The sequence below is a fragment of the Trachinotus anak genome, unplaced genomic scaffold, assembly GCF_046630095.1.
Source record: "Trachinotus anak isolate AG129_WGS33_773 ecotype Australia unplaced genomic scaffold, CSIRO_AGI_Tana_v1 ptg000021l, whole genome shotgun sequence".
NCBI classification, from domain to species: Eukaryota; Metazoa; Chordata; class Actinopteri; order Carangiformes; family Carangidae; genus Trachinotus; species Trachinotus anak.
Genome location: NW_027273872.1, coordinates 19,554,462 through 19,569,811, shown reverse-complemented (window position 1 = coordinate 19,569,811; position 15,350 = coordinate 19,554,462). Strand labels below are relative to the sequence as shown.

The window sequence follows — 15,350 nt, the reverse complement described above, 5'->3', positions numbered from 1 at the left end:
ACACCAGAGTTATGTGAGAGTGAAATTTAGGATGTGCGACACAGCTGGTCCCATCAGGTTTTACCCTTTCTGGTGTGAAATGCGCTTCAGGAAGTTTTTTGTTTGGAGGTCAGAGCTGTACAGCCAATCACACACACACACACACACACACACACACACACACACACACACACACACACACACACATACACACACACAGTGGATTTCATAAAAATGGACAAATACACTTTTATTAAGCTGAGCACTGAGATATTTCCACATGGCTGAAACACTGTTTCTTCTGATGGGTTACACTGTTATGAATGCGACATAACAACATGTATGCAATGGTCACACCTCTATAACAACTGCATATTCTAGAGAGAGGTTGTTTATAGCCAAGAACACACCTACAGCTTTTGTTTGTGTCACGAACTCTCACTGTAGATACCTGATACAGTAAGTTAGCATTTCAAAATAAATACTATACACCGAAGCAGAGATAACTGTTGTTGATGATGGCAGTGCATCCTGTTGTTATTTATAGGATCATTCCTGGGTCTTATTTCCATGGTTTTGGCTATAAATTGATGATCTTGCCAGGAGTTGAATTAGAAGATTGATACCGCTCTCAAAGAGATGGCTATCTTATCCTTTCATTAAGATTGGAAGCAGGGGAAACGGTCTTAAGTGTACCAGCAGCTCTAACGCTCAGTAATAACCAAATGATATCTCTGCTGGTTGTTGCTGACTTATGCTTGGGACTATTTCTTGCCTGTGAATAGTGATATCCTGGAGTCTCATCACTGTGAGGTTGCCATGCATTCCAGGAAAATAGCTAGCAGGCGGATTTTCCAAAAGGTTTGGACTATTTCTTTAAATTATGAGACATCTCTGTGAATACACGTGATGGGACAAAGAAGTACAAGCAGTCAGATAATCAGATCGCAGGTTTCAAACAAACCAATGTAAACAGGCATCACAGTTTACTGACTGACTAACTTGTTCAATTTTGACAGACACACTTACCTTAGTTGTACTGGGGCTTTTATTCTTTATTTGAAATTCAAACTGCCATCTAAAAATTTAAATTATTAAAAATTCTCTCAGTAATTAAGTATTTGCAGTAAGCTCAACATAAAAATGCACTGTCCATCCACTCCATTGCACGTCCTGTTTCCCTCAGTAAACTGGGCTATTTTTGTTCTTTTTCCTAATGCAAAATTTAGAAAAGTAAAAAGCACAAATATGAGAAAGCATTTTGGATTTGGAATATCACAGATAAAGGTAAGACTGTTTCCTGACTTTGTAAAATACACCTGCATTAAAGCAACATTATTCTGTCACTCAAATGAGGCACTGAATAAACACAATGTTTATTCTACATCATACTTTAGGTATAGATTAGGGTTTTTTTTATTAATTCAAACACATTATGTCTCATTTCTCTCTTTTTCTCTTATGGTGTCAAAGATTATTAGTAACATTTTATGTGTGCTCGTTTTCGTGTTTGCCTCAAAATAAAGTGGCTTCAGTAAACTGAGTGCTGGTTTACTTCTTGCCTGATCGTCTGGCTGCTCGTGTTTCTTGCCCTGTCGGATTTCATTGTGGTGATGTTAGCGTTCCCCACATTTCCTCAGCGATTACTTTGGGGAGTACAATGTTATTATGACCAATAGGAATCATAACTAAACCTGTAAAGATAAGATCCAAGTCGTAGTAAACCAACATCATCCTTTAATAATTAACTATGACGGGCCAATTTAAACTGATTTACTCAAACATGACTCAATTCTGTTTCAGCCCCAAAACAAGCAGAAGAATCAAAGACACCACAAATCAAGCAAAACCTTTGTTAAGGTCTTTGCCTTTTTCATGAAAGAGGTGCTGTTGTTTATGAAAAATACAGGACACACAAAGTAATATGAGACACTCATTCATAAAACACTTTGAAGCAGTGAAACAAATAATTTATGAGGTGTCTGTTGAGTGAGTTTGGTTTAAAGTTGTAATGGTTTGACATTTCAGCCAAGCTGCATTTTCCATGTCTGTATACCTCTACTTCCAAATGAAAGTCAGATAATTTTTTTTAAACATCAAATCAAATATGTTCCAATTTTAGCTTTAATATCATGTTGCTTGTGGATGGACTTTATCTACATGTTCATCTATGTAGAAACATGATTTGGTTTGACGCATTATTGCAGGAATCCTCACAGAGCCCGGGATGTTCACGTAACGGTATTTCTGTGTGCTGTCGTGTAATTTGTTGTAGTGTGCACGCTGAGTGCTGCAACTATGCTGTATTTAAGACGGGCATGTTTTGACAGTGTTTGTGTTTGTGTACGTGTGTGTGTGTGATGGTATTGAAGAGAGCAGTGTCTGACAGCATTAGGGGGTGTGCTGCCCAGTCATGGGATTATCTATCCCAGAGGCGTGTCAGCACCACTGCACTCCCAGCTCCCTGGCACAACAGCGGAGAGTCTTAATCTCAATCCCCAATATCCCCTCCCTTCTCTCAGGAGCTTCTTCCATCTGAAGACAGTGTAGTGACCATGGTGAACACGACAAGCTCACTCTGACAGTCTTGCACACGGGCTCGCCCAGTGCAAACACGGGTACATATAGGGTCACCGTATCCTTCAGTCACACTAAGAGTTAGCACAGAGAGCAGTGTCCTTGTTTGAAGTCGATCAGACTGGCCTCAACAGGAACGCTTGTACTCTTAGCATTAAGGATGAGTCAGTGCTGTGAGAGAGTCGTGAGTCATTTCTTGTTTAGACTGACCGTCTCTATGTTGTGGCCTCCTGGATACAGTCTGTGGCAGCCCAGCAGGATGGAGAAGGCCTTGCGGAAATCTGCATTGAAGGCATAGATGATGGGGTTGAGGGAGGAATTAGCCCAGCCGAACCACACAAACACGTCAAACGTGGTGGGACTGATGCAGGGGAAAGCCTCCCTTTCGCTCGACTGCTCGCAGAAGGGCACCATGCAGTTGAGGATGAAGAATGGGAGCCAGCAGCACACAAACACCCCCATGATGACGGACAGCGTCTTCAGTACCTTAGTCTCCCTCTTGAACGTCATTTTGAAAGAGCTCTCGGACTCTGCAATGCTGGACCCTCCGCTCATGCTGTCGTGTCTGTTTTTGGCACTTTCGGCTGCTCGCTCCAGGGCAGAGATCCTCCTGATCTGTCTGTGGGCAATGCGGTAGATCTGGGTGTAGGTGGCCACCATGATGGCCACAGGGATGTAAAAGCTTATCAGAGATGTTGAGATGGCGTAGGTCCTGTTCAGGCTGGAGTCACAGTTCTCTGGGCTATGGTAAGATGTAGCGTTAAAACCTGAAGAGCCAGACGACGCAGTGAGAGGGGTGTAAGGTTTAGTTTGGGCCTTGTGCCAGTTGAGCTGCACCGGGATGAAGGAAATGAGGACAGACAGTGTCCAGGCTACACTGATCATCACAAAGGCCACTCTGGGAGTCATCTTCCTCTCATAGCGAAAGGGGCTGGAGATGGCCCAGTACCGGTCCAGGCTTATCACACAAAGGTTCAAAATGGACGCTGTGGAGCACATTATGTCAAAAGCCACCCAGGTGTCACAAAAGGAGCCAAATGGCCAGAACCCGGCGATCTCTGTCACTGCCTTCCACGGCATCACCAAGATGGCGACCAAGAGGTCTGACACGGCCAAGGAGATGACAAAAAAGTTGGTCACTTTAGAGCGAAGATGTCGAAATTTGGTGACAGCCGCACACACTAAAGTGTTTCCCAGCAAGGTGGTGAGGATGAGCAGCGAGAGGAAACAGCCGGTTAGGACACGGCTCGATGGCGCCTCGTCCAAAAACCCACTGTCGATAACAGTTGTATAGTTCTTGAGATCCATCCCTGAACATGTACAGGCTGGAGAGTGTTCATTTATGTCATACTGAAGAGTCGCACTACATTATATCCACTGGATTAGAAGCGCGGAGGCTCCTGTGCTGCAGCCAGGCAAGATAAATCTCTGTCATTGTGTCTTCTGATGAATGATGAAGGATTAGATGTTTGAGGCAAACCGTCTCTGGGCTGGACATTTGGCCCCTGACTTTTAAAATTAGATTCGACATCGTTTGAGCTGCAGTGCTGAGGAGTTAGTGGTAACTTAATTCCTCAACATAATGAGTGGAGCTCTTCTGTCTGCCCTGTTTGTGGGTCCAAACAGCTGTAATTTTAGGAATGCTCTGTCTGGTTACTAAAGTCACAAGCAGCCCTGTGGATTAAAGAAATGAATTATATAACACAGGATACAGGCTTATCTGTATTCATAGTTGTTATAAAATGCAACACTGTTATTATTATTATATATATATATATTTCAATTTCATTTTGAATTCTTGCTTATGTAAGCCTAATATATTGTGTATTGACCATGATCTGATTTAAAATACCCTATTGGCTGTAACTGTCAGAGCAGGATTTTCCCATTAGCGCATTGTAATTACTAAGGCATGCCTCTACTCAAGAGTCACACCTACTTACTTACATTACATATCTTAAATGATGTTTTCCTTTTCAATCTGTATCATTCTACTCACCTCCTACTCAGGGAGACGCGGTCAGCTGAAGTCCGGTTTTGTTTTTAATTTCAAAATAAATGTCCTATCGCGTCCATAACAACTTCACAGCACAAACTCATCCAGAGGGCATTCCAGTCTCCACGTCCGACACACGCAAGCCAAAGAACAGTCCCATTATATCCCCGGTGGACTCCTCATCGCGGGCTGTTGTGCACCAATACATACTACACACAGCAGGATTCAAATGTCACTCAGCCATCACCGCTCCTGCTGAGCTCTGACTCCTGCCGCCTCCCAGTGCGCGTCTGCGGCCGGAGACCGTGCGCCCCCGTGGCTCAGCCTCACACCGGCGCTCTGACGTTGTCCCATTCAAGAGAAACAGAGGAAGGGATGAAAGCATGTGAATGTGACCCTTTGGTGACCGGTCCTCCTCATACCACCAATTATACAGCATAATACAGAGGGTAACTGTTGACCTGACACGAGTGGCCTCCTCTCCAGAGATTAGAGGTTAAAGAAAGATCACAGTGGCGATTGAACCTTAATTTGACCCACTTAAATCAGCACTGTGGTGTAGTTTAGTGAAATCAAGATGCTGATTACAAAACTGAATCAGGGCAAGGGCCAAACACGTAGGGCAGTGTGTTACTGAGGCCACCTAATGGAGAAAGAGAATAAATGCATCAGTGGAGGGAAGTAAATCTGGAGGGACGTTAAGAGTTTAATGAATAAAATAGAGATTTTTTTTCTGAAAGACAGGTTTATGCCCAGACAGGAGATTAGATCAGAAACTCACATTCTTCATCCACCCGTGACAGAGTTTTCATGTGCAGACCAGTGTCACATCATCATTTCTGTCTTCTGGGACTGATAAATTGTGCACTGCTTGAAAAAACCCTGGCAGTCTCCGTCAGCATGTAGCCCTGGTTGTATTATTCAGCTGAAGCCCGTATCTTGCATGCAGAGCATCATGGGATGCAGAAACAATCGTGACATGCCAGCTGTCACCTTACAGTGATGTAAGTGCTTCTGACAGGAAGAAAAAAAGCAACTTTCACCATTTTCCTTCACAAACATCCACTGAATGAGACATTTCAAAGATCTGTTAAAGCCATACTATTGTTATTATATTATTACATCTTGTTTTAAATTATGAAAATAAGTTATGCTTTCGTATCTTTTGCTACAAAGAAATAGAGGACACTAGAGCTCAAACAAGAAACAGGAAAAATTATTTCCTGTTATTTTCTTGAGTTTTATAGATAAAACAGTGTATTAAAAGAAAATGATCTGCAAATTAGTATAAATATAAGTATTATTTGCAGCCCTAAACTACATACTTTTATTGCAAATGTCACATTAACCAGCAGTACACACAAAAAAACAACTACTGTATATTCAGGAAACAGATGGGGATGTTACAGTCTGCTGAGAGAGGTCAGTGATTATGCACAGGAGTCCTTGAAAACAATAGGTCCATATTTTGGGAAATATTTTGATTACTCGCTGAGTTTCCCACTTTCATATTGGTCCTGGAACAAGGAGGAAACAGGTAGTTTGGTTCTGTCCTAAGGTGACAACGTCTGTTTACCACCACCTGTAAAGATCACAGATTAACATGTGTCACATCTCATCCTAGCTCCCAGTGAGCATATTTCCCAAATGTCAAACTAATCCTCTTCCTCCTCCATGTAATCAAATGCTTAATATGTCAGTACTCTGCTCACCACTTCCCTCTGAAAATCCTCAAAAACATGCAAGTTAGTCAAATATCAGCGTTCTTTTCTGCATGTTTCATTGTGATTGTGTTTCCATTGTTGTTATTCCATTTGTGCTTCATTTTTCATTGAAAGACAGTATGTTCTTCCCTTTTCCTTGGTTTTTTTATGTGCCTCAAACTCTGAGTCCTGCCTTGCTTAGAGGACATCAAAGACCTGGCAGCCAGTCAGGGTTCAGAGTTTAAAGGTCATGGGTGAGACCAGGGATAGAGGGGAGAGCTGCAGTGCATTGTGGACCTACCTTAGAGCGTCTCTCTACACCTGCCTCCAGCTCGGCTAGTTTTCTATGTTCAAAGATGCAGCTGCTGCTCCTCGAGTTCAGGTTTCACAAACATACTGATTGTCAGATCCTGTGATGCTTCCTTTTCTGACAATGTAATGAATCACTGAGTCACTTGCTCTACTCAAGACAGTGAGGTGTGACTAAGATGATACATGAGAACAGATATGGCAAGCCTGAACTTCATACATTTTGTTTTACATAATCCATCAGTCATCACCTGCTGTCACGGAGCCTCTGACTGAGTAGGGGTTTAAATTTGTTTGAATATCCTGTGTAGATGTTCAAGTCATGACAAAACTCTTGAGTGTTTGTCATCTAATGCTGAATAATACGCGCACAACAGCATGCAAACACTCACAACTGCTAAAAGCAAGACAGGTGGGTTTAGGAGTGGGGCTGCTCATCGTGACTGATATTGCAATCATAACATCTGCCAAAATAATCACAATATGATTTTTTTGCATATGCGCAGACCTATTAAGGAGCCAGAATACTAGAAAGACTCAGTCCTCTCACAGTGCTGCAGCATGTTTGCGTGAGTGCATATCAGTGCAGGTTCATATGAGTTTGTTTTCTGACATGCAAACATGTCAACTCTTCTCCAGATGGGTAGAATAGATAAAAGGGAAGATGATTCTCACTGACGCTGATTTAGCTCACTATGTCTGCCTGTTTCTTTTTTTTCCCTTGCTTGTGAAGCCACTTCTCTTATACTTTCACACTGCGCCTCACACTTTTGGGTCACACAGGAGGTGGGGAACTTTGAGCTGCTGCTAAATGTTACCTCTATACTTCCTCCTCCACCTCTTCACCTACCATGGCATTACAGTATGTAAGTATCTATAGACTTTTTTGACGATTTCAATACTGAATTTAGTTAACGTATAAAGAAAATTTGGCTTTGGAGCTTTATTTTAACAGGTCTTTCACACCATTTGTAGATTTCTACATCGTATAGAGTGAATTAATTCTTACTTGCTGGGCCTTTTTTTTTTTTTTTGGCATCCCAATAAAGCGTAGTAGCAGTTCAATAGCATTTCAAATTCAAAAGGACTTACGAACACTCAGAGAGAACAAATTAATAAGATAATTAATTTATTTAAAAACACAGTATCACAATATGAACTGTAAAACATTTTCACACTGTGAATAGTTATGTGTCCCATCCAGTTTGCTGAATAAATCATATGAAATGGAAATCAACAGTTGCAAATAAATAAATAAATAAATAATGAAATAAATATACATAAATAACGCTAATAAATACAAATGTAATTTTTGAAAAAAAATCTGAATTTAAAACTTGGTCATACTGATGGTTCATATTATGTGAAAACAACAGAAAGTAAGTGAGACTCTTCATCTTTTCTTTGAGCTGTTTAGTTTCTTGAGGAAATGAATGTAATGACTGAAAACCAAACTGTTATTGGTCTGTCTCATTAGGCAAGTGCGGCCATTCTGGAAAAAAAGAAAAAAAAGGTTATATGTCTCATCTGGATACCCACTACTGATGCAACAGCCATAAAGTAGACAGTCAGTGTATTTTTAGTAGAGCTCAGTGTATTTTTAGAAACACAGTCATATTTTAGTTGGCTAACCTGTGGATGTGGTTCCAGCGCATCCAAGTTTGCCTGAAGTCCTTTCAGAAGATTATTGTTGCTTTCATCCACAGTCACTCTGTCAAGCAGGTGCTTCAGCTCCTTGGTAAAGACACCTACACAGTAATTCTGCAGCGGACAAACGAAAGGGAATTGTCAGGCTATTGCATCGAACAACATGCATACTATCACAAATGAAGCTCAACATATCAAGAAGAAACTAAGCTTGGATGACATTCAGAGGGCAGATGGTGATAATATAATACTTACTGCATGTCTGGACATATTTGGGGTTGGCTCTTGAATGTCGTCTGGCTGTGGGAACAGAATATTATTTTCATTTAATACTGGCATATTATGACATTACGAATCATTGAGAGTAAAGCAGACACAATGAAATAAAGTGTGATAATATACTATATACTTACAGATGTGATATTGGCTTTGTTCTCTTTGTAGAGGTTGCCAATCTTCTTCAGCATTGTTATAATCTCATTGTTCAAGTTCATGTTTACCTTCATACTGTAGCAGAGATGCAACATGAAAACTAGGGCAAATGCACACTTCATTATGTTGCAACGTTGTTTTGCTCTCTCTTCCTTTACAGCTGCTTTTCGTTGTCTCAAGTGTGACCACTGATGTGATCACTAGCTTTATATACACCAAGAAAAAGGAAGTCACTGTTACCATCACACCTACACCTATCGCACATTTTTTTTTAATGCAGTGTCATCAACAGTTATTGCATATTAAAAGTAAATTAAGCTAATTTAACATTTTTTTAAATGCCTCATTTTAGAAACCACTGCTGACTGTCTTCCAATAGTAGGAGAAAAGTTTTTTCATCACCTCTTTTACGAGTGACTACTAACAATCTCGTTTTATAACAAGACAATCTTGACCAGACAATAGAGTGTTATATACAGGTTGTTTGTTACCTTAAAATCTCTTTAGAACATAATGTATGTATAGAAAGCATACTATTTAGGAGCTGTGTGCACAAATACAAGAGGCCTCCAACATTCTATTATGAGATATTAAACCTGTAAATTAAAATTAATACAGCAGTCACAAACACACAATGTAAAACACCTTTGCTGTAGAATTTGTGCTATTTTTGTGTAAATGACTCAGCTTTTGTTCTGAGGAAGGAATTGGTCATGATTATGTATCATACTACACCATTGTTAACTGTGACTTCATAGTTTCTGTTTGGTCTCCTGCGCAAACTGTAGCCATGGACCACACGTACCATATAATTAATTACTGTTGGCAAAGTCTAAAACTGGGTGAATGTCTCAGTCTCAGGTCATCAAGTAACATGTTTCAGACAATATCAGACGAAACTGAAGAGTGTAAAGGGGACTTCCACAATCCCACCTACACTTACCTTAACCTAGATAGAGCATCGACCTCCACATCAGTTTTGCCTGAAATGTTTTTGACCTCAGTGGCATAAGGCTGCCACACCAGGCCCCACATCATCATGCACACTGGAACATGTCCAGAAAGGTTAAAGGTTTAACACCAACAAAGCCTCTTTCCCACTAGCAGAACATGCTTGTCAATATTTTCTTAACCTCTTGGAGGAGTATGCCACTGATCTTTGATAACCATCCTCTCATACTGGAGGACAGCTCCGACATACACGACACACATCTACAGCGAGAGACAATAGCAAGCGCAAGTCTGGAGTGTTACTTAAGGCAGAGGTATGCTCAAAGTGAACTTGTCTGAAGGTAAAAGTTTTTATAGCCACACTCAAAGGCGAGGTGAAAATCCTGCCGTCATATAGTGGGGCGAGATGCGATAATTGCTCAGATCTGGATAACAGTGCACACTTTCGTACAGTTATTCCTCATTTTGCAATGTGCGTACAAAAAAGAACAGAATTGGGGCTGCGCCAAATACCATTTTTTATGTGCGACTGCTAACTATCAAGTTTCACTGCATTCTATAACAAGAAAACCTTGATCATATTTTAACAGATATTACGATTACAATGATCATTTTTGCATTCGGTTTCGCACAAAAAAAAAAACACAAAAATGATGACGATGATGTAATCTTTGCTGAAGTCTGTACCAAACAAGCATGTATCTCCTACGTCCGATTTCGATTTTGTTTAGATTATTGTTCAGCACTAACATGTAAGTAGTTTTTTGCCATAAATGCTCTCTACAAGATAGTTCTCAGACATAAAAACCAAACATTATCATCATCACAGCACCCCTGTAGCTTATTGCACTTGGTCTAAATTTGGTGCTGTTAATCTATAAATACTCAGGGACAGTGTCCAGTCAACAATCCTCCCAAGTTAGATCTTAGCAACAAGATCAGTTTGCTGTGCTTTTAATCATAGATTGCGATAAGAAAGTGAGTGCTCTCTCTGCTGACATTATACCAAGAAATGGTCATTGACCACATATGAGATGTGCAGATATTCTCTTATTTACCAGGTTTCACATTAATTATTAATACTACCTGATGTTAGAAATGACATCCACACAGGAAACAATAAACTGAATGCAAAAGATACTTGGACTTTACTACAACTGTTAGACATGAACTTGGGTAAAATGGTGTGCCCGTGTACCAGGGGAAGCACGATCGAGAGCAAAATACAGCATCGTCTTAAAATAAAAGGAAGTATTGAGATATGCTCTCTACCCTTTTGCCTTTTTTCCCCTGTCTCTATGACTCAGTTTCTGTGGTAAATTAGACCACAAAGTAATTATTTGTGGGGGGTTATAGTTTCTGTCTGAGAGTTTCACAGTATATACCAGCTATAATTTGTTGGAAGGCATATAGGGAGACTCCCTGCATAGCCTGCAGTCAGTGAAGGCCTGTACAGTTGATGTTGGCAAAGTTTTACTGAGTGAGCCCTTCGAAACTGGGAGAGTGAGTAAAATAAAATCTGTTTAGCTTGAAAACCAGCTGTCACTTACAAGCCTTTGTAAGTCACCATACTTACAAAGTAAATGAGCTGTAACAGCTGTTTGCCTACCAATGTAGAAGAAACGCAGTAAGTTTAGTATCAAAGTTCATTCATTCACCACCAAGATCTGTCTCCAGTGGCGGAAAGCAACGCTGATGTTGGCTCTTGTCCATCACATCTTTTCTTCTACTGAAGTTAGCACACTAACAAGCCAGCCCCTAACTGTCTGGTGACTTTCCGATGGCAACTCCAATGTAAACTCCAATCTGCCCTGAGGACGGAGCGCTGCTCAGAGGATGTGTCAGCATGGGCAGACCTCACTCTCACAGGGCAGCACTGAGGATTTGTCCAAAATGAAGCTAGATTTGTCACTAGTCGCTTATTTGCCGGAAAGAGTCTTTAACGGGGTCTGAGAAGTTAACTGCACACAGCTACAAGTGTGTTTATAGCCTCACTCGAAGGCAAGGTCAAAATCTAGGGGCTTCAAAGCTTCCTTGAGAATTACCCCAAAATATTCAAGGATCAAATTTGGAAGTTATTCCAGGTGCTTGACATTTTCGACTGTCAGTGCTGGTAATGTTAGCTAAGAGATGTGACACACAAAACTTAAAACGCACGAACATGAAATGTTTTGTCTGAGCATAACTACTAATAATTAATGTTGATGCGTGATGAATACTGTTGGATTAGTATTTCTTATTTTATGCCCTATTTGGGAATTTTGTGGTAATGCGTGTATAGTAATAATAAAAAACATTTGATTACTGATTCTGATGTTGATTACCATGGCAACAGTATAAGATTTAAAGTAAGGTATTGACGATAACGATGATGTTTTTAAAAAAGTATTACAAAGTAAAGTAAGAGTATTGTTATCATGTTAATAATACACATAGAATATCGTGATGGCAGATGTTCAGCCTTGTGGATCTTTTGTTTATCAGTTTATCTGGTTGCCACAATCCATTATGTGTTCTTTTTCTATGCTTTTGTACAGTTATGGTAACAGACTCTTAATTTGCCACAAGAGAGACAAGTCATACAATAAACAATGTAAAGATGAATGTGACTGATAGCATCATCACTTTTCATCTTCTCCTTCTTCTTCTTCTTCTTCTTATTATTATTTAACATTTCACACGTAAATTTCATGAAATCGACATTGTGAATAATTTTGTCCTTAGTTATCTTGTAATGAAAATCTGATATTGTGACTGCCCTCCTTTGAAGATTCACGGTACTCAGGTCAGCCCTATGTAACTGTGTGGGGACTGAAAGAGAAAAAGAAAGCTTGAGAGAGAACTTAAAATCCTGCCTACTTTCTCATCTCCAGACCAGACACCTGGCCAAATGCTGCCTGAAGTGGGCGTGCTTGCCGAATTGTCGGGTTCACATAGGTACAGCAATTGTTGCAGCCTCCACAAATTTTACGGTGGAAAAGTGTGGTGGGAGGGGGTTTTAGAGACTGTTGCAACACACTCACTCAACACCCCCACCAGGTACTGTACCAACCCTCCCAGATATCAGGCGAGCTGTGTTTGGATACGTGGAGCATGAAAGTCGACATTAGCTCAATCAACCAATATAGATGTTGTTTTACGGTAGCCATCAAGGAACATCCTGAAACAATATCAGGTAGACATTAATCAAACTGCATATATCCTACATTTGGCCTTTCTTCAAATAACCAAGGTTGGCCCCTCTTGCTTGAGTTCTGTGCAGCTCGATGACCATTACACTTACAGAAACCTGCTAAACATCAGTGTGTTTACATTTTCACTGTGAGCATGTTAGCATGCTGTGGCTAAGTACAACCTCACAGAGCTGCAAGCATAGTAGACTGTAGATTGTTTATCCTGTTTAAAATTTCCCTGACAGATTTTCACTACTCTCTGTCATCTATTGTAGAACTTGTTGGACTCTCCCATTTTTATGAATAACTATTTTATTGTTTTTTCTTCTCTCTCTTGCTGTTTGTTGTTGCCACCATCTCAATGCTTTCACTTAGGTATCACAGTGTTGCACAAGATCCCAATTACTGTACATAGTTGGGAGCCATGCTAAACAAGTTAATCTTATAAATTGACGCAACCCAGATGTTGGCAGGTTGTGACAGACCAATTAATGTATTCACCAGGATAATTTGTCACTGACAGAAGAGCCCCAGTTTTAGCAATTTTAACACATATAATACTGTTCATTTCTTAAAAAATAAAGTTGTCCCACATTTATGTCCAGACCCAATCCAGTGGCTAATTGTTTAAATATGCATTTATTTACTCCTTGGATGTAGAGCAAAATAGATGAGGATGACTAAAATGTAAGAAATCTTATTTAAAGTTAAGAAACTCCAGAGGCAGTCAGTCCACTTTCCTTGTGCAATTTTGGGAACCACACAGAGTCATGCAGAAAGTGCACTGTCATCAAAATTAATTTCCAAACTTACAAAAAAATTTGGCCACACCGTACTGCAGATGAGTTCAAGTTAGTGCTGCTTTCATGTTAATAAAAGGCATAATCACAAATGGGAACCACAGTGCAATTTGAATATCACACAATTTCTAAAAAGTTCATTTCTTCTAAAGGTTGCCTAGAGTACGTCTGTCGGTCTTTGAGGAGCTGCAACTTCATGATTCATACTAGTGTGGTTACAATACTTGTCATCATGGAAGTTACTGGGGTGCTTTTGTCTGTAACACCATCAGTGGATAAAGAAGCCGAGAAGATGAGTGTGCAGGTGTGAATTTGTGGATGATTGAGAGGAACATCAGCGTGTGCACTGCAGGGGAATCTTTGCACAGCAGGAAAGTCGCAGAATGGCAGATAAACCTGTTGGTCTGCTGTCACAATTCCAAGACCTAGTTCCACAGCGTACTCTTAACCCAACTATGTGGTTTTCTTTAGTTGTGCTGACGTTACAAGTGTTGATCGGAGAGCTGACTCGGCTTGGAGTCTGCTGCTCAGGAGCATCAGCATTTCATTATTGTGAACGTTATGAACAGAATATGAGATGACGGACCCCTGGGCACTGATGCCTCAAACAGCCCCTGTCCTACATAGCATAGCCACAGACAGACACAATTTATGAAGGTGTCACAGTGGTTTCTTTGTTTTGACGTCTTCAAAAATGACCGTCAACTCTAGGCGCCCCATGACCTCTTGGGCTTGTTCAACAATGCTTTAACGATGATGGCTGTGGACAACCACAAATACATCTACAGTGCCTGTTAACACTGATCAGTGACATCACCATCCAAAACTGATCGCTGATGTTTCATGTGGTTGGACTTTCTGCTCATATGGGGAACACATGACCCTTCACCCATTCACAAAGGAAAAGAACCTTTGCAATGATGTGTGCAGTATTGGCTCATGGAAATGTGTTGTGTCTCTCTGATGTCTGATTGCTCAGCATGGAGCCTGTTGTATTGCTTGTAAATGTAATGTGGGTGAACCTGAGACTGCTGACTGCTGAGTGTGGAAAATCTTAGGTCAACTCATCAGAGATCGTGTGTTGATAAAACCTGAATCTTACATTTCCGTTGAGAACACTTTGAACCATGAGCTTGGCACATTCAAAACTTAACTTGTCCACATCATTACTGGATTTTAAAGCTATATACCCAGAAAGTGCACAACTGTAAATATGTTAATGGAAGAAAATGATTCCTGTAAAGTCTTCTTCACGCCTTACCTGTCATGACAAAGTAATAATCTGAGTGTGTGTGAGCTTTAAAGACAAACCTTTTCTATTCACCATAATGTCATTACAAGGTTACAGCTTCGAATGAATAGTTTCCTAAAAAGGAGAATTAAAACTTAAGTTATATTACATAAGTGATAACACACAACACAGCAGAAGCAGCAGGTTCAGTTTGTTAAAAGGACACCTGAGTGTATCATTGTGCTGATATTTTTGCTCCCTGACAGAGACAAAAAGTATCTTCAAGTTGTCACTCGTTTGTATTTCCACTTCACTGGACTGTGGTATTCACTTAATTGCAGGGAGAAACAGAAGTGTCAGGCTTACAGCTGTAAGGTTCCCGGTTTGATCCCCAGACCAGCAGGCTGAATCTATAAGAGGAATGTAACTCCAACTGAGGTGCCCTTGAGCAAGGCTGCTGCTCAGTAGCCTGCAGGTTAGGATGTGCTTAGTTATAATTATGTGATTGTGATTAAAGCAAAATCTTTTTAATATTCTCACTTTTCTGATTTG

The 15,350-nt window shown here is 40.4% G+C and overlaps 1 protein-coding gene and 1 long non-coding RNA gene across 2 annotated transcripts; both read right to left on the bottom strand.

Annotated features, from left to right (window-relative positions):
* Positions 1-1,202: 1,202 nt before the first annotated feature.
* drd1a (dopamine receptor D1a) lies at positions 1,203-5,559 on the bottom strand. The gene is made up of 3 exons (XM_071458278.1): positions 5,334-5,559; positions 4,556-5,195; positions 1,203-4,230 (listed from the first exon to the last, which is right to left on the bottom strand). Exon 3 carries the CDS (start codon positions 3,862-3,864, stop codon positions 2,746-2,748), a length of 1,119 nt encoding a protein of 372 aa, XP_071314379.1. The 5' UTR covers positions 3,865-4,230; positions 4,556-5,195; positions 5,334-5,559; the 3' UTR covers positions 1,203-2,745.
* Positions 5,560-7,676: 2,117 nt separating this feature from the next.
* Positions 7,677-15,116, bottom strand: LOC139606268 (uncharacterized). The gene is made up of 4 exons (XR_011684589.1): positions 8,625-15,116; positions 8,467-8,511; positions 8,197-8,325; positions 7,677-8,056 (listed from the first exon to the last, which is right to left on the bottom strand). It is a non-coding gene; the product is annotated as an uncharacterized lncRNA (long non-coding RNA).
* Between the last annotated feature and the right edge of the window lie 234 nt (positions 15,117-15,350).

What these genes read in the sequence shown, in the direction of transcription:
- drd1a (XM_071458278.1), bottom strand. Translation starts at nt 3,864, where the DNA reads ATGGATCTCAAGAACTATACAACTGTTATCGACAGTGGGTTTTTGGAC.